General features: G+C 38.0%; 1 protein-coding gene across 1 annotated transcript; it reads left to right on the forward strand.

Moving 5' to 3' along the window:
* Positions 1-346: 346 nt before the first annotated feature.
* gad3 (glutamate decarboxylase 3) lies at positions 347-27563 on the forward strand. Its single transcript, XM_084731591.1, has 16 exons — positions 347-517; positions 6814-6921; positions 8690-8796; positions 12090-12225; positions 12643-12733; positions 12901-13013; positions 14330-14445; positions 16189-16268; positions 16559-16613; positions 17185-17301; positions 20574-20638; positions 22743-22821; positions 23940-24089; positions 24198-24305; positions 26936-27025; positions 27112-27563. Exons 1-16 carry the CDS (start codon positions 496-498, stop codon positions 27283-27285), a joined length of 1611 nt encoding a protein of 536 aa, XP_084587717.1. The 5' UTR covers positions 347-495; the 3' UTR covers positions 27286-27563.
* Positions 27564-27886: the final 323 nt, after the last annotated feature.

The raw sequence follows: 27886 nt of genomic DNA on the forward strand, positions 1-27886 counted from the left end.
TGGATTATGCAGTGTATTTGTCTTTAAAGAAGCATCACCTCTGACTTTTTAAAATGCAGTGGGGTGAAAGCAGATATCTCATCAAATAAAACCAAAACTTCCTGCATCATTAGAAAGCACTACAGGGAAGAGAGTAAATCTCATTTTACTCAGAGCTGCACATGGACTCGTTATGTCATGTTATGTCATGTTTTGTGACATAGGCATCAGGCAGGTGTCTTTGCTCTCTGTTGTTCAGTGACAGCCAAACAGCAGCTGGCTGCAGACCACACCTTCCTTTACCTGAGGCTGTTTAAACAGCAGCCTGACTCCACACTGTGTGTCTGTGTGTCTGTCTGTCTCATGCTGGATGAGTTACTACCACAGGCTTCAAAGCAGCTACCAGGTCCACAAGTAATAGAGTATTTCTAACAAAAGAGGATTCAGTAAAATATATTTCTGAGGACTGGATTGCTGTGAAACACCTTTGAAGAATTGATTTTGATCTGTATTGATATGGATCTCTTATATCTGCGAGGTAAGTAACTGACTGATTTGATAACACACTGTTACAGTTTATTTTGCGAGTTACAGTTATAGTTCAATCAGTTACAGTTATTCTCAATAAGTGCTGTTGTCACAACTCAGGCTGCACAAATAATTGCAATATTACTGAAATCACAATATGTCCAAGTTCAATATCCAAACAATAGGGTCAGATATCACATTTTTTTGACAAAAGGAGAAATATGTGAGGGAAAAAAAATGAAAATGGTAATGCAAAAATGATCATTTCCACTAATTGTATCACATGTTGCAATCACAATTTCAGTCAAAATGGTTTACCATGTTGTGCAGCCCTATAGTCACAGCTATGCTGCATGTCTGGTAAAGGTATAACTCACTCAAAATATATAATTTATGCTTCAAAATCCAGTTATTGTGTCAATAAACAGATGTTTTTCACAATGGCAGCCAACCCAAGAAGTGTTTCATATATCTTATATCAAATCTCTGTTTTGTTGGCACTGACTGTTTACTGTAATATACAAGAATCCCAGTTTTGTCTGGCTGTGTATCACACTAAGCTTTTTACTTTTGGATTTGTATGTATTTGTATGCATATGTAAACAGTGCATTATTAGTGTAGCAATGTGTTGCTGTGTGCTGCACACAGAAAATCAACTTTGATCTTTCACGGAATTCATTTTTTATAGTCGAATACAAACAATTGTCCACCATGTGATTCTCAGTTCATTATTACTGTCACCTGGCAGCCAAATCAGCACACATCACAAACCTCCTACATCATAGATCTTTAGAAATGGTACATGTATGTCTGGCAGATTTTGAAAACTGAACAGATCATTTTTCATGTGATGTTCAAATGATGAAATAATGTTTAGACCAGAGGTCTGCAACCTTTGCGATCAAAAGAGCCATTTTTGACCAAAAAAGGGGGGAAAAAGTTTGTCTGGAGCCACAGCTATTAAATTTCTCTCTTTTTTTTGGCAGCCATAGCTTATAGAGACTCAAGAAGACGAACCATCATCACAATTTAGAGGAAAAAGACACTGAGCCATAGACACGGTCTTTGATATTTTACTTGATGAAATATTAACACTTTTTTTTTAAATTTGGTGTACAACATACTGCAATAGATTTTTGAGTTTTGTGCCCAACTTTGTACTGACATTTAGTTGAGATAATTCACTATTCTTCTTTAGATAAACTTACAGTAAGAATTAAAGTTAGAGAAACTCAAAAAACAATGTTTTTCAAAATTTGGTCACAGTTAACTGTGAACCTGATTTGTTACTTTGTTGCCTTAAAATTAAATGATTTACGCTACAATTTTTTAAAAATACAATATTTTGGGATTTCTAAAATTCAAATATTTAAATTTATCTAAAGAAGAAAAGTAAATTATCTCAACAAAAGATCAGAAGTTGGTAAAACGTTTTCAAAACTGAAGAATTTGACTTGGGCTCAGAACTGATGTAATATGTATGTAGTATGTTGGCATGACATTTTGAGCTGTCTCAACTTTTTCATAGACCTACAACAATGAAACATGAAAAATATATTTAAAAATATAATGTTATTCATTTCCATATCATTTTTTGCCAAAGTCACGGGGAGCCTGGGTGGTTACAGAACCCTGGTTTAAAGGTTGTGAAGAATTTCACTGAGAATCAACTCATCAGTTTTGATCAGGATGCCACGTGCAAGTGGTTATTGTGCCAATTGTGTCGAAACACATGCAACTTTCTTGAATGGATGAGAAATTCACTCCTGTTGTGAACAACAAATTAATTATTGAGATATTTGAATTTAATGTAGTGAAATAATAGATATATGTATTCAGTAACTGAGCTAATGTGAATGAGAACAACTCTAGTCCACACTACAGTCCACAGCACTGATGCTTCTTTATTAAAACATCATACTGTACCTTTATCCATTTGAATAATATGAAAATGTTTCAGAGATCAATTTCCTGACCACTAATACCCTTCATGTGCCCTTGATAGAGAGACAGAGTGGCAGAGAGAAACAAAGAGGATAGATAGATAGATAGATAGATAGATAGATAGATAGATAGATAGATAGATAGATAGATAGATAGATAGATAGATAGATAGATAGATAGATAGATAGATAATCTATATTTTAGATTGCAAAACTACAATTTTAATCATTGAACTATGAAGCTTTTAAAACAAAAAGAAGAAGAAGAATGATTTTACATGATGATAAGTTTAACTGAATGAATCTGAAATCTTTTGACGGGCTGCCACTCTTGGAGTATTTCTACATGCTTGAACAAGTAAACAGGAGAGTGAGCGAGACTTTTCCACTCACACTTAGAGAATATGACTGGCATTACCCCAACATCAGCTCCAGAGTAGTTATTCTGTGTATGTCTGTGTTTCAGTGAGTGGCACAGATGGCAGCAGGATGTATTGTCTTCTAAATGTGGAAGATTATATCCTTTAATACAGACATGTTACTGTAAGCCCATGTATCAGACAATACAGATGGTTGTGATTCATCATCAGCAGTTTCTGTAAACTGGAGCAAATCCCTGAGATGATCAAGTGTGAGTGCGCTGCTGTCCTCCAGAAGGAGAAGCAACGTGTCTGACAGGGAGCAGCTGGACGGATATTAGGGGTGACAGAGATCACCGTTGGGTTTCTCAATGTGGATCCCTTCATAGGACCAGATCTGAGAACATACTTTGTCATCTGGCTGTAGTCTGCTGATGTCTCTGAAGAACTGAAAATGTTTTATGTCAGTGTGCTTTGAAAAAAAAAGAACACTGAAAGCTGACAAATTTCAGACATGAAAGGAACCACTCTAGAGACATCACACATTTCTCATTGAAAAAACGTTGACTCACTGCTCCTCAGTAAAGAAAACTGTAGAGGTGGAGGAGAGCAAAAGGACAAAAATGACACATGAAATGTCAAAAACTGAAGTTCTTAAACAGTTATTCTCAATATTTGCACAGCTGAGGAGTTCTTGGTCTCCACCTGTACTGTTTATTTTCTGTCTCTTCTGTTGGAATAGTAGAATAGTCTGTGAAACCACAGCCCTTGTATCTGATATACACACCATGATGTCACAACTGCAGATCTGCAAACTGCAAGCTTTATTCAAACCAAAGCAAGCATAGAGAAGCACCTCATCACTGTTGGACTGCAGTAAAATGCTCACAGACTGACCAGGTGACTGCAGAGAGGTCATGGATGGATTATTAGACAACAGACCCCTGGGGACAGAAACACCCACACTGAAAAAAGACATTTTGTATCTCCCTCTTTGTATCTTTGTAGTTGTCTCATGTCTCTTTGTGGTTATTTTGCATCTCTTTGTGGTGTTTTCTGTCTTCTTGTAGTAATTCTGTGTCTCTTTGTGGTTGTTTGCCATCTCTTTGTAGTTCAGTCAGACAACCATGTTTTAAAATGTTTATTGAAGCAGTAGAACATAATTAGAGCCTCATCACTCCGCACAAATTATGTTTACATAGAGATACTGAGGATTGATGAGCAAATATCTTAAAGCCCCCAAAACTGCATAATTTGGAGCCTGATGCTACTGATATGAGGAACTCTAAGTGAGCCAGTTCTCCAGTTGCCATGTGGCCATTCCCCACAAGCATTCTATCTAGTGGAACACAGCTCTGGAAACATGCAAAAATGAATTAATTAATAATACCCAGCAAGCAAATAATATGAAACAATACAATGAGGCACTGAGTATTTACAAATGTTTTCTTGATGGTTAAGTGGTGCAGGAACTCTTGAGCTTTTGTGCAATCAGGATCTCATTTTTGTGGAGCCTAATGTAGCATTGGTAGGCAGAGGATGACCGGTGACCCAGGGATTTCAGACTCAATCTAGGCAGGTGGAGAGCTGCAGTTGTACCTGTGCTGATTCGTAGGGAGTGAAGGGAATAACATTTGGGGGGTAGGTCACAGCTCAAGCAGACATCCGCAGCTTTGATGAGAACCAAGTTCTCATCATGGGTTTGAGTGAGTGCCTTGGTAAGATCTATTAGACTTTGAGTGTTTGAGGAAAATTGAGCACTTCAAGGGTTAAATCAGAGGATGTGAGATGTGAGGGTGAAGACTGAAGGAGAGACACCTGAGAAACCTGTAGACAGCCATCACCTGAACCACTTCCAACATAAAACAACCTTGTCTTAACTTTGACACCAACTCATGCACCAGAGAAGCAGTGAGAAGTAGTTTTTTTATTACTGCATGATGGACGTGCCTTCTTAAGGCCATTGAGGAACAGCTGAATGGAAAGATTGTCCAGAAGGCTCTGGAATGCTGGATTTTGGCATCAAACTTGAATTTGAATCCCTGCTAGCATGGCTTTGATACTTTGCTTTTGGACATGGCAGGATTCAAATGTAAATACAATAAATGCACAAACTACAGAGATGTCTACAGGTAGAGGACTAAGGAGGAGGTTGGTGCAGAAAGAACAGTAGAAAAAATAAGCTGAACTATAGACTTTAATTGTGCTTTGGCTAAACCAAGTCTCATGTATTTGGAGGCACAGTACAACAGATCTTGCACAGGCTTGGATGTGCTTAGCTACGAGTCATCTGGTTGGCCTGGGGACACAGTTTTGAACTCCTGAAATTTAAAGCAAAAGAGCATCGGCCACACTATATTCATGACCAGGGATGACAGCGAGTCGCAAAATGAAGATGACCGAGTCAAACGTCACATTAGGCTGGGCATTATCGGTATTTTGGCATGGCCTTTATTGAATTGCAATCAAGGGACTTCATTTCAGTTGGCCAAACATCTGCAAACCACTCATTATTGAAGAATCCCCCAAAACAAATGGAAGGGGCCGCATCAGTAAAGAAGTGGAGAGAATCTGAGGACTCAAAGAAGTAATTTCAAAAGAAAGAAATGCTGTTTCATTTGTCACATAGCAAGGACCAGAACTGCAGATCTGAGGGACAGCCTTCGTCTCAGATCACTGTGTGTTTTAGTCTCTTAACAGAGTAAGCCAATGCTAGTAAGTGTGATATGAATGTATGAACATGAGAGATGATGTCCTGTGGCAGAGATGCTTGCATAAGCATGCTTTGGAGAGTTATACCAAGAAATTCCAAACATGTAGAAGGGCCTGAAAGAGGTAGGCCTAACTCATGGGTTAGGGTCCACCACAAAAAAATCATCCAAAAGATGCAAGACAAAGGGAAGTTTGGAGTTGTTGCAGTAATCCACCGTAATGCCTATGACAAGGGGTGCCAAAGATGTGAGGGCTACTGTGGCAACCAGATGTTAATTTGACAGAGAAGTAAAACTTTAAACACCATTGCGAGAGAATCTGCAAGAATCTGAAGGCATCTTTAATGTCTGCTTTCCCAGTCATGCAACGATCCCTACAGATTTAATCATCTGACCAGCAGTGTCTACAGAAGTGTAGTCGTAGAACAAGGAGAAAGGCTCCTGAGGGATTAAGCTATTTATATGTAGAATGGAAGAATCTTGTGTAGCTTAGAAGTTAGTGATTAATGAGTATTTCTTGGTAGCAACACCTATGGGGTTAACTCTTAAGATGGTAAAGGCAGATTTTAACAATGGACCTGTCATGTATCCCTTCTTAACCTCTTTTGGTAGGAGTTCATCTACTATTTTTGGCTCCTTGAAAGCTGACTGCAGGTTTTTACAGGCATGGGTCATTTTTGGGAGCCAACATAGACCTGCTTATAATGAACTAAGCCGGTGATGAGGTATTTAACAAAGCATCTATTAGGGTGGTTTGACAGAGCTTTGGAGAGAGTTAGGGAAGTGTACTAACATTCTCCTTGAAATTAATGCAGATGGGAGTATGGTACCTGCTTTGCTTTGGAGGATGGCTAACAGGCAGAGGGAGCAATGGTTTGTGGTTTAAATAGACCGCCAGATTGGAAAGACGCATGTGGTATGTACTACAGATAGTGAGGTATCTCATATGTGAAAAGCATCGCAGCTCAAGTTGAACTAGCTTGCAGGCGTTGCTGCATTTTTGTACCTCTTTGTGGTGTTTTCTATCTTCTTGTAGTGGTTTTGTGTCTCTTTGTGGCTGTGGTGTAGGTCAAAGAGACTGGTGTTGTTTTATTGTCTGAAAAGGAATGTGTCACTTCATACAGAGGCACAGTTCAAGGGGCCCAGGGACCAGGGGCCCCTGGACGCGTGCCTGGTACACCCGCTCAGTAATCCATCCATGACTAAAGAATTTCACTCAGGACAGATATGAATGTTCCCACACACTCAGCAGCTCTTTAGTTAACAAACAAACGTGTGTTTTGTCATTTCAGACAGAATCATTGACAAATCAGATGTGAGGGACAAACAGCAGGAGGACTCAGCAGCAGTCAGAAACAGAAGACAGACACCCACTGACTTCGGCAGCATCTACAGTAAAGGTGAGAGCTCAGCCTGTCCAGGTGTGGTCCTCCTGACTGTACTGAGGCACAACCACGACTTGAGGCTTCTGTCACTGAGAGCAGCATGACAGTCCCTGGCTGTGTGAGGTACACAAAAATCATTTGAAACACCACAATCAAGCTGCTAATTGATCATAATAAGCTTGTTAAGGGGTTCTGGACAGTTCTGTCTTCTGCTGTGGGCCAAACCAGAGGATGACTGTAAAGTCTCCCTCTCTTTCATCTAATAACATGTTTTACATTATTTTCCTCTTATAATGTCTTTTTTGTCTCATGTCTTTGATGTTGTTCCTGTTATTTCCTGTTCATCTTGTTACGGCTTTTACATCTTTATACATCGTTTTGGTCTTGTTACAGCTTTTATGTTATTTTTCATCTCGTGTCTTTTACATCTTTTTTAATGTCTTTTTACATCATTTTTATCTTGTTACGTCTGTCCTGTGTGATATGCAGTGATTGATACACTGATTGATCTTTTCTGTGTTATTATTCCAGTCATTTAGTTTGAAATTGCTTTTGGTGTTGGGAAGGCGGCATGCAATGACGCAAAATAAAAATAATCAATAATTCTTCTCACATGCATAAAGTACCTGTTTTGAAAATGTAAGGAGTAGAAAGTGCAGATATTTGTATTCAAATGTAGGGAGTAAAAGTAAAAAGTTGTCTGAAAAATAAAAATTCAAGTAAAGTACAGATACCTGAAAAATCTACTGAATCTTCCAATTTTATCCAAACACTGCAACTTTTCCGCAAATTTGACCAATCATTGTTGCTCACCACAAGTACCATCAATCAGTCAACTGCGTAAAAATGACATACATGAACAGCCTCAGTGTTTTGTTTTATTATTCTCTATTTTGCATTTAGAATTTTTTTAATTTTCTTGCAGATACTGAAAAGATCACATTTGTCATTGTTATTGACAGCTATCAACACTCTATACACTTTTATTTTATAATTTTGTGCCGATTTGACCGAGTTGGAGCTTCAAAAACATTCTGCTTCTTTGTGGAATGCCTCCTTGGTGCACTTCTTCATCTACAAATAAAGCAGATTGTTTATATTTTTTGTGATTGTAAGCCTTTTTGATATAAGGTTAGTTAGAACACTCAAAACAGAGTGTAGTTTTGTTCTCCCTAAAACAGTTTGCCTTTAATTTTAAATTAATTATACCAAAAAAATGCAACTTTCTTTTGCAATCTTCAAAGGCTTTGGAACATGAATTGCAATCTTTTAGAAAAGCTGCTGTGAAATCAGGCGAAGTCCTGGAGGGACTGAGCAAAGTATTTGTACTATTTATTTATTATTATTTATTATTTCACACTAATGTGAACAATAGAATAGTACTGAGTACCAAGTACTTAAAAATGTACTGTTAATAAGTCTTTAGATGTGTTAAGGTAGTTTTTCCTGCTAATAATCTAATAACTTTGACATCACTTGTAGAATTCAGACATTTAAGAATTGAATGCACTGATATTGTGATTATTCAATAAACCCACTGTCATCCAATATAAAAGTTACGTTGATCCAAATATGTAATTCAAGAGGCATTGCTGACAGAATACATTTACAGAAAATGATTATGTTATGATTTACAATTTACTTTTCAATTTATTTACTTATACTGATTGTGTGTGTGTGTGTGTGTGTGTGTGTGTGTGTGTGTGTGTGTGTGTGTGTGTGTGTGTGTGTGTGTGTGTGTGTGTATGTGTGTGTGTGTGTGTGTGTGTGTGTACATGCTCAGACCTGCTCCCAGCTTCAGGTGGGGATGAGATGACCAGAGGCTTTCTGCAGGAGCTGGTGAACATCTTGTTGGGTTACATCTGCAAGTCAAATCAAAGGAGTTCCAAGGTACCCAGCTGTTTCTATCAAGCATGGAAACAATGTCTGCTAACGGCCTGCTGTGTTTGAATCCTGTACAGTATCTCATCATCGCTCAGTGTATATGCAGGACAAGCTAATAAATCAATAGATAATAAAGCATATACATACCAGGTCACTTCATTATGAGACAGCATAATGCAAATACACAAATGTTTTGTTTCAGTTAACACTTCTGATAGATATGAAGAGGACAGAAAAAAGAAGGTTGATAAGGGTGAAAGAGTGAAAGACAACAGCTAAAAGAGACACACTCTCTTGTGTCTCTTTTAGCTTTTGTCGTGTCACACTTGACACATACGTGTATGTATATTCCATCAGTACAACGTTTACCAAATCTGCTGACTGCAAACACGTCTGCATACCTAAACAACAGAATCAATCAGACCTGGGCAAAATGAGGCCAGATGAAGCCCCCTGAAATCCTTCATGCAACCTGCAAGGCCATCGTGAAAATACCAGAAACTGAAAATCTAGCAAAGACAGTCAGGAGCATTTTGCTTACAATTAAACTGTTATCAGACCTTTATTTTGAGAGGCGTCAGTCTGTGTTCATTGGTAATGATAATGAACTTTATCTTTTATATTAAACTGTAATGTTTGGGGCACCCTAATGACCAGGACCAGTATATTTATATACAGTATAAGCCCACTGCTAATATATAGCAGTTTGACAGAATTTGACAAGTGCCAGTATGAAACGAATCAGATTACTTTGATAGATAGATATTAAATATCTCACTCTGATGACTTAAGTCATTTTAAATAGCAGTAATTTATTTCTTTGTTTATTTTTCATGTTAAAACACACCAGCTCCACAGTACAATGTGTCCATTCCATGGTGTGTGGCACAGTTGAGATGATACTCCTGTGTGTAGTGATACAGGCCCAATGAATTCAGTTTGAAGATGTTTTACTGGAAAAATGTGTATTAAATGTTTCTGAATATGTACACGATTAAATTAATGTAATTTTATCCCAATTACCTTTTAATCGCAATTTACCCGTCTGTCGTCGCTTTTTTAAGTCTGTGTCTGCCAGCCAGTTTTTTGAGCTTTTTAATACTGCTTCTTTAACTGCTTTTAATCCAAATGTTAGCACAGAGGAGCTGGTCTCCATTTTTAACCAAACCTGCCAGACTGTTCTGGACTCTGTGGCCCCTTACAAAGTCAAAAAGTCCAAGGGTTCACCACAACCATGGCTAAATGATTCTATTGCTCCAATTGAAAAGAGACTATAGGAGCCTATGTAACAGGCTTACACGTGTTTTACGTGGAAAGATGCAATGAAAAATGATCAAAAAGCAATTAAAGAAGCAAGGGCATATTTTTACTCAGCCTTAATTTTAGCAAATCAGTCTAATCCCTCTATCACCACCTCCTCACCCTGTCATTTTCCTGATGCCTCACAAGACATGTGTGAAGAGTTTTTAAAATTCTTTTCAAACAGAATCAAGACCATAAGGCAACAAATCACCCATCTTCCATCTTCTTTTAAACATGCTGTGGTCCAATCTCTTTTAAAGAAACTAAATCTTGATTAATCCGTTCTTAACAATTTCAGGCCAATTTCTAAACTTCCATTTCTATCAAAAGTCTTAGAAAAAGTGGTTTCAACCCAGCTTTTAGCTTTTCTGTGTCATAACAATCTCTTTGAGAAATTTCAATCAGGTTTTAGAGCTTTACATAGTACAGAAACAGCCCTCCTCAAAGTAACCAATGACCTTTTAGCAGCCAACAGGGTAGAGAGCGCAGTTTTAATTCTTTTAGACCTAAGTGCAGCTTTTGACACTGTAGATCATGCCATTCTAATTGACCGTCTCAGAACCTGGGTTGGTATCGGGGACACTGCACTTAGCTGGTTTTATTCCTACCTTTTAGATAGAACCTTTGCAGTCACCATAGGCAATTACTCATCTTCCAAAACCCAAATTGCCTGTGGTGTACCGCAGGGTTCTATCTTAGGTCCGATTTTATTTTCTATTTATATTCTCCCACTCGGCCAGATTATTCGGCAATGTGTCTTTCCATTGTTATGTGGACAGATATATGCCCCTGAGACCGGATGACCCAAGAAGCCTAGCTGCTGTGTCAGACTGCCTCAATGACATAAACTGTTGGATGGGCCAGAACTTTCTTCAACTTAACAACTCTAAATCAGAAGTAATACTGTTCAGTCCACCAAATTCCATCATTCCCATCACAAATAGCCTCGGTCCTCTGTCCACAAATCTCACTTCCTCTGCCAGAAATCTCAAAGTAATTTTTGATTCAGATCTCAGTTTTCAAACACACAACAATAAAGTTGTCCAGTCCTGTTTTCTCCAGCTACATACCATTTCAAGAATCAAACCACTGCTCCCACACTCTGACCTGGAAAAAATCATTCACTCATTCATATTCTCCAGACTCGATTACTGCAATTCACTCCTGTATGGTATTCACCAAAAGTCACTCTCCCACCTCCAACTGGTTCAGAACGCAGCAGCTAGGTTTCTTACTGGTTTTAACAGACGACATCACATCACCCCAAACCTGGCTTCCCTCCACTGGCTTCCTGTATGTTTTAGAATTGATTTTAAGATTTTACTGATCACTTTTAAAGCCCGTCTGGGTCTGGCCCCTAGCTACATAGTTAAAATGTTAACTCCCTATGAGCCGGTATGCAGCCTTAGATCCTCGGGCAGGGAACTCCTAGCTGTTCCAAAGTCAAGGCTTAAATCTAAAGGTGACCGCGCTTTCTCCATCAGGGCCCCTCGACTTTGGAACGACCTGCCCGAGGAGATAAGGCTTGCAGATTCAGTAACATCTTTTAAATCACTTCTTAAAACCCATTTTTATAGACTTGCTTTTATGTGATGTCGATGTTGTCTTATTCCATCCCTTTATTGTTTATATTGACTTGACAACATCATGTTATGTCTCTGTAATCTCTGCCCTCTTCATTTTAACTTATTCTTAGTGTCATGTTTTTCTAGTTTTACTGTTCTTATTTCTTTTATTGTGTTTTATTGTTTGTTTTTTTTCTCTATGTTTTAGTGTCTTTGCTTGTGTCTTGTTTTACTTCAGTCTTAGTTTACTCCTGTTTGGCCCTCTGTTGTTATTTTTCCTTGGTATCCTTCTCTTGTGCTCTTTTACTTTGTCTGTCAAAGCACTTTGTAAACTCTGTTTTTAAAGGTGCTATATAAAAAAAGTTATTATTATTATCATTATTATTATTATTATTAAATATGAGACGCAGAAAGACATGACATGTGTCTTAGGTCCTGGACTTCCACCATCCTCACCAGCTGAAGGATGGACTGGAGGGCTTCAGTCTGGACCTGCCCGACCAGCCCGAGACTCTGGAGCAGATACTGGTGGACTGTAGAGACACACTCAAGTATGGTGTCAGTACAGGTGTGTGTGTGTGTGTGTGTGTGTGTGCTTCCTAGTTCTTTGAACTTCGATTTTCCCTTCCATCACAACCCTCTGCATGACACTGTATAGAAGAGACACAGGTTTGATTTGTCAACTTTCATATTGTGATACATGTTGCAGTGTTTTCAGGCAGTGTTTTACAGTAAAATTGTGGTTTTATTCTCCCTGGATGCTGTAACTGTCGTGATCACAGCATCGCAACCTTCTTGGAGAGGCTGCTTTATTTTCAGCAGACAGACAACAACAACAACAAAAAAAAAACAAATAAACAAACAAAATCCTTCAATCCGAGGCCCTTACCAGGTGTGAGGCCTGTGCAGCCGTATCACTTACACACAGTGTCGTCTGTGGCTCTGTCTCTGTTAACTCATCTGACCTCTGACCTCTGCTCTTCAGGCCATCCCCGTTTCTTCAACCAGCTGTCCTCAGGTCTGGATGTGGTGGGTGTAGCTGGCGAGTGGTTGACCTCCACAGCCAACACCAACATGTAAGATGTCATCACCAGTGGTGGACAGTTACTAAGTATGATTAAGTAGACTGGGCCTGCTGTACTTATTCAAAAAGCTAAACATGTTTCCAAGAGGACAGAGAAGTTATGACCTGAAGTGTTTGTCTTTTCACAGTGTAATACAGTGCAGTATATTTCTCTATCAGGTTTACATATGAAGTGTCTCCTGTTTTCATCCTCATGGAGGAGGTTCTGCTGAGGAAGATGCAAAGCATTGTGGGATGGTCTGACGATGAAGGAGATGGAATCTTCTGTCCAGGTAACACATGCAAAGACTGGCTGCATGGATGAGCTGTCATTTTGATAAAAGCAGATAAAGGTGTGTCAGTGTGTCAGATTTAGGGAGTTTTATTGGCAGAATATGGCAGAGATTGGATATAATATTCATAAGCATGTCTTTCATTAGTGTGTAATCAGCCAACAATAAGAATAGTTTTGTTTTCCATTACTGTAGAATGAGCTTTTTATATCTGCAAAGGGAGCAGCTCATCTTTCATGTGTTGCACTGAAATGTTTCTACAGTAGCCCAGAACAGACAAACCACACTGGCTCTACATACGACCTTTCATGTTTTGTGTGAGTTTTGCAGCCACTGTAGGTTCTCCTACACACTTGGAAAGGGAGAGTGAAACCAGTGTTCACAATCTGCTAGATGGCACTAAATTCTACACAGTGTTCCTGTAAAGTAACACTGAACATCTGTAGATAAAAAGAACTTTGGGTTTTTATATAACCTTCCAAAAAATCTAGGGCAACTTCATGAGCAACAGCCAAAATAATTTCACTATAACTATAAATGAAGCATCATTCTCAGTGACAGCTTCAGTGTTGTAGAAATTAAACTTATCTTATTTAACAACTGCTTTGAGAACCAGGACACAAAGGTGTTTCCTCCACCCAGATGTTTGGAATTTGTGCTAACAGTGCCGCCTGTAATTCTCTACCACTCAAAATATTTATGTTTTTAAGTTCCAAATTTAATATCAAACATACAGAACAGAGAGACAACAACAAACAAATGAACAGAGCCACAGCACTCCTATGGACAAATGGACATATTATAAGATAGCAGGTCCCTGGACTCCCACCCCTTCTTCATAAGAGCACACCCAGATCCAAAGAGACTCAGCGTCTCTTTATAGTTGTTTTGTCTTTGTTTATGAAAGTTTTGTGTCCCTTTGAAGTGGTTTTGTGTCTCTGTGTATTTTTCTTTCTCTTTGTGGTAGTTTTATGTCTCCTTATGGTACTTTTGTTTCTCTTATGGTATTTTTTTTTCTTCTCATGGTACTTTTGTGTCTATTTGTGGTATTTTTGTAAATCTTTGTGCCACTTTTTTGCATACTTGTGGTAATTTTGTGTCTTTTTATGGTACCTTTGTATGTCTTTGTAATCTTGTGATTGAATTTTGCAAAGGAATGTTAACAGTCAGTTTCAAACTAGAGGGCCCACGTTGACATAGGGCCCTTGGGCCTGTGTCCAGTAGGCCTGTTTATCAATCCATCCATACAGCTATAGTGTGCTGTATGTTAGAGTGTGTACTACTGATCTATAAACTGTGCATTGTGTTTGTTGAAGGAGGCACAATCTCCAACCTGTACAGCATCCTGGTGGCCAGATATCACTTCTATCCAGAGGTGAAGAACAGAGGGATGGGAGCTCTGCCTCAGCTGGCCCTCTTCACTTCAGAACATGTAACCACACCTCACACACACTAACTATTAGATTTACACTGTCAGGGACTGAAGGAGTGTGTAGATTTAGACTTAACTTGACCTGTTGTATCAGTCCTCAGTTTCATGTTTCATAAGGAATAATGTATAGTGAGCTGGTCATTGTTGTGAAATATATCCTGACAGAATGATGCAGGACCTGACATGAATAATATATATTCATATTCATATTTATTTAATTCTGGCTTTATTTCACAGCAGTGACCTGCTCATCCTGCTTGTTACATGGTTATGTAACAAAAGATCAAGAATTTGACACAGTATTAATTTTGATAAGGTTTTATTGGTTAAACAAAGATTTTTTTATATTAAAAAAAATAAATAGAAACAGAAAAGCTGTGATGATTTCATGAATGTTAAGATATGTGCTTGACTGTCTTCTTTTTTTTTCTATGAAATGTCATGTATGGGTGCTAGAACTCCAGTTGCTTCCCTCAGATTTTAAACATGGTATAGATTTTTATAAAACAAAGCTCCTCTCATGTGAGTCCTGATGACAGTTACTGCACAATGTGTATGTCCCACTTACATTCCAGTATTCCTCATACAGAAGGTGAAACACAATAGAATTCATTTTGACTTCAAATTTGGAATCGCTGAAATGTGTCAATTTTACACAATATTAAATAGAATAGAATAGAATAGAATAGAATAGAATAGAATAGAATAGAATAGAAAAATGTGATTGTCTGTCACAAAGTGACAGAAGTTCTCCTTTGACAAGGCTCAACAATTAAACACATAAATATAAAATTACATAGATGCAAAAGAACAGTTTTATGTCCATTTGTACTGTTTTGTGTCTCTGTAAGGTACCTTTATGTCTCCTTGTACTACTTTTCTGTCTGTTTATGGCAATTTTATGTCTCCCTGTGTAAGTGTTGTTTCTTTTTGGGGTAGTTTTGTGCCTCTTTGTGGTACTTTTTGTCTCTGTGGTATATTTGTGTCTCTTTGTGGTACGTTTTGTCACTGTGACTGCTTACAATAGTTTTGTGTCGTCTTGTAGTAATTTTGTGTCAATTTGTGGTATTTTCATGTTTCTTTTTGATAGTTTTGTGTCTGTTTGTGGTACTTTTGTTTCTATATATGGTATTTTTATGTCTGCTTGTCTTAGATTTATGTCTCCTTGTGGTACTTCTGTGTCTTTTTGTGGTACCTTGGTGTGTCTTTGTAATATTATGATTGATTTTTTAGTTTAGTTTAAGTGATGACACTATGAATGGATTACTAAACAGGCCCAGTAGGCCTGTAAAGTAATCCAGCAGCTTCACTGTGTTATATGATAGAGTCTGTGTTAGTTGTCCATAAATTCTATGCCTTTGAGTTATGCCAACTGTAACTTTACCTATATATTATGGTGTGTGGTCTGACGTCTAACAACGCCAAACAAACACTAAGCATTTTCTGCATGTCACAGTGTTCAGACTTTTCAGTTTTTCTTATGTAATGACTTGAGTTAGGACATAGTAGTTTAACAACACAATCCTCATTTGAGATCCACTCATTGTTTTCTTCAAAGCTCTGTCCCAGCCTGCCTCCTGTCACTGATGCTGTCTGTTTCTCTTGATGTGTGCACCTGGGAACTTTTTCCTCTTCTTCTTCTTCTTCTTCCCAAACAATGTCAGCTGAATGAGATGTGTACCTGTGTGTAGTCTCATCAGAGTGAGACAAATGAAAATGAATGGCTTCTTTTCACCCATTCAGAGTCACTATTCAGTAAAGAAATCTGCAGCTGTGCTGGGGCTGGGCACTGAGAATGTGGTCATGGTGAAATGTGATGAAAGGTGGGTAAGTTGAACACTCACTCAGTAAACATGTGTTGGTTAATAGACTCTGTCATGCATGACAAAAGACATGTTTGCTCACCTGTTGCAGCTTTATATATGTGTCCGTGTGTGTTTCAGGAAAATTTTCACATGCATGTGTGCTTGTATACATACTGTATATTACAGGTTTACGGGACTGTACATTCTTCCACTGTATTCTTATGTCATGTCAGTATGTCTTATATATAATAAGGAGCACAGTCACATACTGTTCACTGAACTTTTGTCTAAACTTTTGTTCCTTCAAGAGGGAAAATGATTCCTGCTGAACTTGAGGCCTCCATTGTTACAGCTGAAGAAAAGGTATGAATGAAAGGCGGCAAAATATGAAATGTGAAAATATTTAATATTTCTAGTATGTACACTTTTTTATGACAAAACATTGAATGTCTTCAAAATCTCACAGTATTAAAGGTAATGATTATTTGAAGTGGAGTTATATGAGGTACACTGTAAAAAAAAAAGTAGTTGAAACAACTTAAAATTTCTAAGCAACACACTGCAATAAATGTTTGTGTTTTGAGCCTCAAACCCTTACATTTTGAAATAAACCTTAAAAATATTGCTCACTCCAAACCAACCAAACTCCATTGGCAAAAACAATGATTTTACCTTGCAGAACATGGGAGTTCTGCTGCTCCCTCAGTCTGTTTGTGGTTTTGTGTGACCTTTGTGTTTTAAAAGGATAGTTTGGATTCAGCAAACTCATACAGAAACACAAACAAACTAAGAGACCTAGGCAGCAGTAGACCAGTAACTCCTGTGTCCTTTGAAGTAAAAATAATTATTTTTCCAATGGAGTTGGATGCAATGCTGCTGGAACGTACAGTGTAGTGTTTGATTACATGAGGCCAACTTCAGTTCTGTCTCTCAGGGTCTGGTTCCATTCTACGTGAACGCAACAGCAGGAACCACAGTGTATGGAGCCTTTGATCCTCTTGATGACATCGCAGACATCTGCCACAGACACACACTGTGGATGCATGTTGATGTAAGCTCTCTCTCATACACAAACACACACACACAACCTTTTTTTTTTTATCATAATGCAATAGTCATTGTAAAATCTTACAGACCATGGTACCTGCAGACCCCAGAGGTCTACTTTTGCCACATCTCACAGGTACTTTATTCTATAATTATAATTTTTCAGAACTTTGTCAATCAATTTGTTCCTAATGCCTTCATATCATTTTCTGTTTCTGTCTGAATTAGTGCTTTTAACCCATTAATGACTAACAACTATATTTAGTATGTTATGGAAAAGCCCCAATGATTTTTTTATTTTTAATATTATTTTTATTTATTGTATTTCAGTAACAACATACAAACCACAAAAAAAAAATCCTGCCCAAACCTCAGCAATAACAGACACACACACACACACACACACACACACACACACACACACACACACACACACACACCATGCCCATCAAAAGAGCTGTTTGACTGTATGATGGATGTGTTAAAGAGTTCAAAAAGAACCAAGTCCCTGTCAGGAGAGGAGAGAGGGCCCTGTGGTAAACCCCAGATTTTTTTCTATTAGAGGTGGAAGCACAAAATGTGCTGTGGAAAATTTGGTTATACATGAGAAAATTAAAATCAAAATCAAAATTAAAATTAAAATTAAATCAAAATATTATTTATGCTAAATATCAAATTTAAACTGTATCAAACCACATGTTGTCAAAACTGAAATCTGAATCCAGTGGTACCAAGCATTTGATATAATCACATTATGTTTAGTTGTTAATCACATGGTATGACTCATTTTTATTTTTTTATTTGTGCTTAGCTCAGCTAGTATTTTTAAGTTGTGTAGAGGAAATTATAAAATCCCACAGTGGACATTAATGGGTTAATGTGATGGAGTCCAGTCAAAAACACCCAACTCTGCTACTGCAGTCAATAAAGAGAGTGTTCATAGTGATGTGTCCAGATTTGGAGATGCTGTTGCTGAGACATTTGTTGAGTCATGCTTCTGGTTCAGCTACAATAAACACAATTGGCACACAACTGGGTGGTGGGTGGAAACCAATCAATGTGCCAGTTATTATTACATTCTTACATGTTTAGTACTTTCATTAAACTTAAAATCTCACTCATCTGTTGGTTTGAAGACATCCTCCTCAAATACAACTTGACCAAAGATACTCATCATGTTGTTGTGTGTTGTGCTCTGCAGTTGACAGGACATAGCAAAGCATTGGATTCTGGGATTACTGAAAGTGCTAATTAAAACAATGCATTTACAAGTGTTGAAAGAACATGTGACCCCTCATTATGCCTCTCAGTGGTTTAGTCCACTGCCTATAGACAAATCCAATGACCACTGTGTGATCCACCATCAGTGGTGAAAAGAGTACTGAAAATCTGTACTAAAGTACAAGAACTGTTACATGGGTAACATATTACTCAATTGCAAGTAAAAGCACTGGTGTTAGAAATATACTGAAGTAAAAGTACAAAGTATTTGTTGCAAAAACTACTCAGAGTATTAGTTACTTTTAATAGTTGATGTCACAGTCACCTCCGCAAACTAGGGTTGTAAATCTTGCGCTTTTTCCTTAATCAATAGTTGAAAACACTAATAATTGATTAATTGTTTATAATTCATAACATACTAAACACACTTTTCCCCTTATTTAAAATTTTTTCAGTCATTTTTTCTCATTTTAAAGTTTAAGTTTAAAGTTTAGTTTAAAGTTTAATTTTCCTTATTCAACAAAACAATGTCAAATGAGGTGCAGTCACTGCCATGTCTATTGATTAAATATCAATCAATACATTTTTAATTGGTTAAATTCTGAACTGCAATTAATTGATTAATGATCAGTCACTGACATCTTTACTCCAGACGTGTGCTGTCGCAGCACTTTGTTTTGTTTTTTGCTTGTATCTCATGGTTTTCATTGGTCCGTTTCTAATCAGATCACCTGATTGGCTACTAAAATGTAGATGAAAGGTTTGGATATTAACTCAAATTGTACCCAGTACTCAACTATGTTACTAAGTTAAAGCACAGACTTGAAAATCTACTCATAAAAGTACAAGTACCCAAAAATCTACTTAATTACAGTAATTTGAGTATTTGTAATTGGTTACTTCCACTCCTGTCTGCCATCTTGGGGCACCACCTTTGCTGTAGTGGCACATGGTGTCCGTCACTCTCTGTGTCTGATGGTTGTGTCAAGAGGGGAACCCCAAATTTGGAAGACTCCCGCAATATTTGTCATGTTTTTGGTCAAAATGTAAATGAGATACTGCAGATCTGGGGTTTCCCTCTAAACACTGTGTCTGCTGTTGCCTGCTGACTGTGACAGACGGATGAATTGGATTGATGACATTAAACAGCGGCCTTCAGTAAGTGATGAAGGTTCCTTTTAGGATGGTGATATTAATGTTGTCAAACTTACACAGTAGTTAGATGTTGGTTGTGACAACGGCTAGAAATGTATAACAGAGAAGAGAAAAAACAGAGCACCTCTGTTACATTTAAGTGATGAAGTACTGTGCAATTTAGAAATATAGAGGAATTCTCATTTTTCATCAGGTATTCTAGATTTTCATGAACAAAGTTCCTTTCTGTGAATATTTTCGATCCACTCTGACACATGGTGTTCCTCTGTACACTCAGTGAATCTCTGAAGAATCTCTGTTCTTTTCATCAAGTAAAGCTTTGTGGATTTTGCGTTACGTTGAAATTTGACTCGACTGTTGAAGCAGCTGAACTGCACAGGTTCTTCTCAACTTCCTAGATATTGTTGTCAGAAATAACATTACACATAAAGTAAGTGTAAAAGTAGACAATTGTGACCTGTGAATTGTGTGAAAGTGAGAAATATACACAACTCTATTACATTGTAATTTCCCATGTTGTAATCTTAGTGCAGTCTTGCAGCTTTTACAATGAATTTATGCATTTATTTTTATTGTTTTATTTAGTTTTTTTACACATTCATAATAAGAGATTGAATAAATAAATATGGGGACACTGTGTCACTGTCACTCTAAAAATGTAACATTATATTTATTTTAATTAGAGCTCAGGTTGTTGTAAACCTCTCCTGTCTGTGGTTGTTGAAAGAAAAAAAAAAAAAAAATTAAAATTAATTAAAACATTCTCAGTAGTTCAGTTATACAAGTCAGAACAGTTACAAACATCCAGTGCTAGAAATTTGACAAATATGTTTGCTTTTTACTCAACATGTTCAGATCTGCAAAATATCAGTGACTTTTGTTGTGGTTGTGTCCCTACAGGCAGCGTGGGGAGGAGGCCTGCTCATGTCGGACAGACACAGGATGAAGCTCCAGGGCGTTGAGAGGTAACTGCACTAACACACAACGCGACTACATCACACAGCAGGTTTGTTCAGTCTGAGGAACACCACTACAAACACTGTGAGCCTACAACTCACTGCCAATCCAGCCTGAATAATAAAGACACTGAGAACAGAAACTCCACCCACCATTTTTTTTCACCACACCAGCCTATTTACAGTTCATCATAAATGAATCATGCGTGTGTGTGTGTGTGTGTTACTGTGTACATAATTTAGAATATTCCAGGTGTTTGTGGCAGAGGTGGGAGTAAGTCACACCTGTTCACATCACAGGTAAGTCTCAAGTTAGTGTGGTGAGAACCAAGCAAGTCAAGTCCCTGGTTTAAGTCGAGCAAGTCAAGTCAATGTTCAGATCAATGAGTCACAAGTCAAGTCATACAAAATGCTGATGATCTACCTCAGTTTCCACATTTTAATCAGTTAAAACAAAGGTAGGCAATTATTTTTCCTGGGGAGGCACATGAGAAATTGATCAGGCTGCTGTGGACCAGACACAAATGATATAAGGTCCTAATAATGACCAAATCTCTAATAATGGACTGGTCAGAAGAGTTTCATACCAGGCATACCTGCTGTTCACCCTGTCTGAATAGCCATGATTTAAAACCTGATGTTTTACAGTGGACCATGCAGGCTGCAATCATAGTAGCAGCAAAAGTAGGAGACCAACAACATAAAGAACATGGATGTACAGCACTGAGTGAATACAGTGACAGTTTAATATAAAACATACAGTTCATTATCATTTTCAGTGAACACAGCACTGGGCCCTTTCACAATAAAGGTCTGATACCAGTTTAATTCTAAGCAAAATACTACTGACTGTCTTTGCTGCATTTTCATTTTTTGGTGTTTCCATCATGACCTTGTAGGCCACATGAAACTCTTCAGTGGGCTGCATCCGGCCCCTAGGCCACATTTTGCTCAGGTCTGAGTTAAAGGACAGTAGAGCTGCAATGATTAATCCATTAATCAATTATTATATTAATCACCAACTATTTTGATAATCAATTATTTAGCTTGAGTGATTTTTTTGTAAAGAAAAAATTCAATGTTTTCTGAATTTGTTTGAATCGTGGGCAAAACAAGACATTTGTGGGTGTCATCTCAGGCTTTGAAATACATTTTTCAACATTTTTCACAAATTTTAGACATTACATGGGCCAAATAAATCAGTTAATTGAGGAAATAACAGATAATTGCAGCCTTAGCAGACAGTAGCCACGGAAAGTTGAGTTTGTCTGAATTAGTGTTTGAAAGACAGATACAACAATGGCTTGGTTCTGATTCATACTGGAGAGCAAGATTTACACCATAAACATTGATGATAAAACAGTGACCACTGACATAGTTATTATTATAGGAAAAGTGAGGGCACTGGATCATCAGACTAATAGTTAATGATATATGCATTTAGGCTGACTGTACAGCAGCAGTGCATCATGTTGTTGCACTTTGGATTCACCTGATGAAACTTTTCTTCATGTCCTGTATATTCTCTCCACTAGCTTGATAAATGTTAGCTCCCTGCACCACTGGCAGCAAACTGCTGCAGATGCTGCTGTCAGTGGTTTATTCTGATTAGTCAGGTTTGCTCTTTTTGATGAATTTATAAAGATATCTGAAATTTACTTTTGCTTTGCCATTTTCTTTTGCTGGTGCATGCCTGTTTGCACCAAGTGCATGCTCACATCATGAAACCTTAATGTCATTTCCACCCAGACGGAAAATTTGGGACTGAAATTAAAATGTCATTAGAATAATAACATAACCAAAAAACATTCTATTAAACGTCTGTGTTAATATTATTGTTTTTATTTATAGTTATGAATGTATTTATTTATTTTAATTTATACAGTGGTTGTAAATGTGCAGTTCCTCTACCATCCAGCAGGAGGTGCTGCAGCACCCTCAGCACCACTGTCTGGGCCACAGGGAGCCACTGGAGAGGGGCAAAAGAGCCACAGACTGCAGACTCCTGCCCTGGTCTGAAGCTGTTTCTGCAGGGCTGTCAGCTGTGTCTAAACTGTGAATGTCATCAGTCAAAATGAAATTGCTAAATTTGCAGTGTTTGATTGTTTTCCAGAGCCTGGTCTGTGACATGGAATCCTCACAAGATGATGGGTGTCCCTCTGCAGTGCTCAGTCATACTGATCAAGAAGAGAGTAAGAAATGATCCTCTACTCTTCAGTATAAATGTACAGTACTTTACAAAGTATGACTACTTTTGAGGGCTGTTCAACTATCAGGTAGAATGGCATGAAACTTTAACTTTTACCAAATTTGGAGGCGTTTTGAAACTTTATCTCAATTATGCTGGAAAAAATATTTTAAAAGTTCAAACTTTTGGTTATTAAACATTGTAACAGGCCAACCTGAGTGATTCATTTTAATTAAATGTACAGAACTGATGAAATGTCATATTTTTTCATTTATACATTTTTACACCTATATTGATAGTTTTAGATTTTGAAGGCTTTTCACACATATTTTAATTGTCTGAAGCTGTGAGTTCTTGTCTGGTACAAGGCTGTTTACTGACACAGAGAAAGTTTAGAAATTAAAAAAATCAAAGCAAGCCAAAACATTTCATATATTACAAATGTCTTTTTTTGCAGAACTTGATTTGTCTCAATCCTGAAGAATGGGTATTCATGGTGATGAATCATAATCACTCTGGTGATCCTATAACTTTCCCTTTGGTGCCACCATAATGTGGTAAAATCTGGTTGATCCATGGTCTTTGTGAACCTGACTTATCTAAAATTTAACTCTATCCAAACAGCTCATGTAGGTGTTGTTTATCGTGCTCCCTCCCCCAAAAAATCTGCAAAATTCATATAATTTTTCTTTCTTCAGTATTGATTTTTGGTTCATTTTAGAAGTTCAGAGTGAAATACCGACCAGGTAAAGCAGCCCTCTGCAGGGCCTACAGTAAGATCCCCAGATGACCCATGTTTTCTATGTATTTTTGCAACCCTGTCTTCATCAAAATATGTACCTTACCAGTGGTTTCGGTAAAGCTCAGTGTCCTAGCTCATGCTTCAAGTCATCATTAACTTTTTCAATATTTCACCAAGTTCATCACCTTTCCTTAGCCTGAGCTAAGACATCAACATGCAAGTGACTTTATTAAGAATATCACAGATTTGAAAGGTTTGAACGAACTTCAGAAGCTGGCTTGTACTTTTTGCTTCAGTCTGTATTATCTATGACAAAGGTTGTGTCTAAAGGATTTTTAATTTCCAGCTGTATCTTATATGAAAGTTCATCTCCTCTGCAGGGTCTCTTAAAGGAGTGCAATGAGTTGAGGGCTGAGTACCTGTTCCAGACAGACAAACCCTACGATGTGAGCTATGATACTGGAGATAAGAGCATCCAGTGCGGCCGACATGTGGACGCCTTTAAACTTTGGCTCATGTGGAAGTCAAAGGTATTCATGGACAGTGTCAAAGTAACCCCGGTGTAACAGGATGATGTCTGTGTGTGTTTTGAACTCTGCGTCTCTCTCTGTGTTTGTGTCTGTCCCTCCCTGTCTCAGGGCTCAGAGGGGTTTGGAGCTCAGGTCAACAAATGCTTAGAGAACGCTGAGTATCTGTATGATCAACTGCAACGGAGGACAGACTTTGAACTTGTCTTCAAACACAAAGTAAGGCTGGTTTTCACCAGGGGAAAAATATGTTGTTGTTGTTGTTTTTTTTATCACACTGTGTGCTGTGTTCATATTACAAGAAATTTTGGATCAGAGGCCTTGAAGAGTGCATGGTAATTTGGTGGGGTGACCGAGACAAGACTAATTAATCTGTGGATGTCGGCTAAAATAACAACATTTCTTTTCTTTTTCTTTTTCTTTTTTTAAAGTCACCTTTAGTTTTCAATATATACTCCTGAGATAGAGCACCCATTTAGGGTATAAATGTAACATTTTTCCATTAAAATAAAAATTATATGCCAACTTTTAAAACATTTTATAACCAATTAATCAACTACTTTCTTTTAAGTTTTGCATATTAAGTTTTGAAATGTGAAAAAAAACAGTAGTTCTACACATATGTTTTGAATGCTGGAATCAAATCTAATTTTTAATATAATAAACACTGAAATATTAACATTTATAACAAAACATCTTATTTCTGTTTTTATCACAGCATTTTCCCTGTGATTGCTCTACATTATCTGTAGGTTTCCAGAGAATGAAGCTTGGCTTGACGCTCTAACTGTTCCCCTCATGTTAATGCACATCAATGGAAAAATCCACCAGACCACTCATTTAACAGTTTACTTAGACAAGCTCAAACATGGTCGTACAGAAAAATGATCAGAAGTGTCCAAAGTATCGATGAAGCATCCATCACATCCAAGAAAAGATCAGCAACAAGAAGAAAAGAGGGAGAGGTCAAAAAAAACGCCTGGCTTCACTCTCCACTTCCCTGAGTGACTGACCTCAGGTTAACCTCACTCAGGAGCCTCAATCAACACTTCACTGTTATATGCTCCCATCCATTACAAATATTGCATAAATTACATTTTTACCCATTTTAAACAATCCAACTTCTTATTATATACACATGAACTGAAAATACCTGTAAATGAGTCTTCTAATTCCTTCTAAATCAGTTTACTTATATTAATGTTGTTTTTAACTGTTTTTAAATTAACTTAAATTGTATATTACTTACTTTTTAAAACCATAAATGAATGAATTGCATTTAGGCTCCTACATTAGCAATATCCTACTGGTACAGGAAGCTGAACAAACAGGAAAAAAGTTGCAAGCACTTTGAAATGTGGCCAAGCATGTTTACACTGGTAAATTAATCAATAATAGACATTTAAGAGTAAAATAAAGAGCAATCAATAACTATAAGTATTTTCTAAAACAGAATCCCACCTAAATATAATAAAAATGAAAATATAGTTAACACTTAATCACGGCCGGTGTCTTTGTCATCACCACTTTGGATTTTTGATTCAAATGATAAGCATATCTTTGAATGTTGACATGATGTCCCCTCCTCCCACAGTCTGTCAGATGACTGTATCCAGTATGATACACAAACCATTTCAGGGTTAAAGGGCTAAAAAGAATTTTTCAGCAACTACATTTTATCATTGTAATTATCTTTAAACAACTGTTTTATGTGTGCTCAACATCTGAAAACTTCCACTCTTCCCATTTTAGCCTACTTTTAAACCAAGACAGATGCACTGCTGCGATATTACCAAGTACTATTGTTGTATCTGTTTGGTCCTAGTTTTAGTTTTAGTGCAGTTTCAAGTTAAGAGCTGTTTTGAAGCTCTGAATGTGGTGGCTCCTGCCGTCTGCATCTTGGCAGCACCTGACTCGGGTGAATCCCAGCTAACCCAAAAATGTGCAAAAAGGTGTAGCTGAAGGGGCCGAATGAGCAGTCAGCCACCTGTGAAGGCACCCGCCCGTCACTCAAAGTGGCCACGCCCTTAATCATGCATTACTTTAAGCCTTATTGTAATTTAAAGCGACTATAAGAAACATTTAGAAAATGTTGATTTTGGAGCCCCTTGTGGACAAAATAAAAAAACTCTTCTGCTCATTCTAATTAATTAACATACTACTCACAGTAACTTTGACTGGGAAAATGTAAATACAGACTAATTTCATCTAATTTCAAGGAGAATCTGACCCGAAGGCAGACAAAATTACCTAGAAATAGCCAGTCCTCTCTCAGATGGTCTCATGTAAGTCATATTGAGGCATCAGTAATAAATTGGGAGTGTTTCATAACCACTTAAAAACTCCTTGTAGTAGCTTTAAATGGGGCCTGTAGAAACCAACCAGGCTACAGACGTGTTTATTTCTGCTATAATGCTATAATGCTATTAGAGGAAGTTTTTATTATTTTTTAGTTGTTATATTTCTGCTCCTGGGCGGCACGGTGGTGCAGTGGTTAGCACTGCCGCCTCAAGAAGGTCCTGAGTTCGATCCCCCAGCTCCCCAGCTGTGCAGAGTTTGCATGTTCTCCCCGTGTCTGCGTGGGTTCTCTCCGGGTTCTCCAGCTTCCTCCCACAGTCCAAAGACATGCATGCTAGGTTAATTGGTGACTCTAAATTGCCCGTAGGTGTGAATGGTTGTCTGTCTCTATGTGTCAGTCCTGCGATGAACTGGCGACTTGTCCAGGGTGAACCCCGCCTCTTGCCCAATGTCAGCTGGGATAGACTCCAGCAGCCCGCGACCCTTACGGACTAAGCGGTTACAGAAAATGAATGAATGAATGAATGGATTTCTGCTCCTCTCTGTCACAGCCGGAGCACTGTAATGTGTGTTTCTGGTACACCCCCCCCAGTCTGAGAGGCCTGCCAAAGGGACCTGACAGAGACAGAAGACTCCATCAGGTCAGTGCAGGACGTCACTCTCAGTCATGTTCAGGCCCCACTTCATCAGGCTGAGGTTACATTAGATCTCTTCATGATCTCTGCAGGTGGCTCCTCAGATCAAAGCAAGGATGATGGAGAAGGGCTCTGTTCTGATTGGGTATCAGCCTTTGGGAGAGAAAGCCAATTTTTTCAGGTGTGTGTTCTCCAACCCTGCCACACAGCAGGAGGACATCGACTTCCTGCTGGATGAGATCGTCTGGCTGGGCCATGACCTGTGACCTCTGACATTTGGTCTCACCCTGTTGATGTAATGAAGGAAATGAGTGGATCTGACTCTTAGCTTATTGTTGTACTGTGACGTTGAACTACAGCAGAGTGTTTTAAAGTCTGACACTGTGGGTCTCCCCTCAGAAAATGTCTATGGGATCAGGATTGTTTGATGCCATAACACACAACAAATTAGACAAAATAGCCTAATAGTGCAAAGGGGCCAGATGCTTACATTCCCTCTGTCTGACCTGTAAATTTAAATGTCCACGGGATTTTTTTCTTTATAAGTTTTCACAACCAAAAGATGAGAAAGAAACATTATGTAGAAAGTACAGGAATAAACAAAGCAGCATTGTAATCCTAGATTAGAAGTAACATCTTTTCTCCATTTGGTTTGATTCTCCTGAGTTCAATCTTCTTAAAATAATAAGTGTCTCTGTGCTTAAAGGGATAGTTCATCCAAAGGTCAAGTTTAGTTTTTTAGTCCACATAACACTGCTGGAGTTTCACAGGAAAACAGTGTTGCAGAATCTCCCAAACCACCTGATTACACCAGACCAGCGGTATGGAGGGATTTTATGGGTTTTTTTTCTCAGTTGTTTTTCTGGT

The sequence above is a fragment of the Lutjanus erythropterus genome, chromosome 12 (assembly GCF_056507025.1).
Source record: "Lutjanus erythropterus isolate fLutEry1 chromosome 12, fLutEry1.hap2, whole genome shotgun sequence".
Classification (NCBI taxonomy): domain Eukaryota; kingdom Metazoa; phylum Chordata; class Actinopteri; order Lutjaniformes; family Lutjanidae; genus Lutjanus; species Lutjanus erythropterus.

Excerpts from the sequence above, each read along its gene's own strand:
- gad3 (XM_084731591.1), top strand. The coding sequence starts at position 496 with ATGGATCTCTTATATCTGCGAG. Across the intron at positions 12,734-12,900 it reads TCCACAGCCAACACCAACAT|GTTTACATATGAAGTGTCTC; the intron begins GTAAGATGTCAT and ends TTTCTCTATCAG. Across the intron at positions 16,269-16,558 it reads ATGGTGAAATGTGATGAAAG|AGGGAAAATGATTCCTGCTG; the intron begins GTGGGTAAGTTG and ends TGTTCCTTCAAG.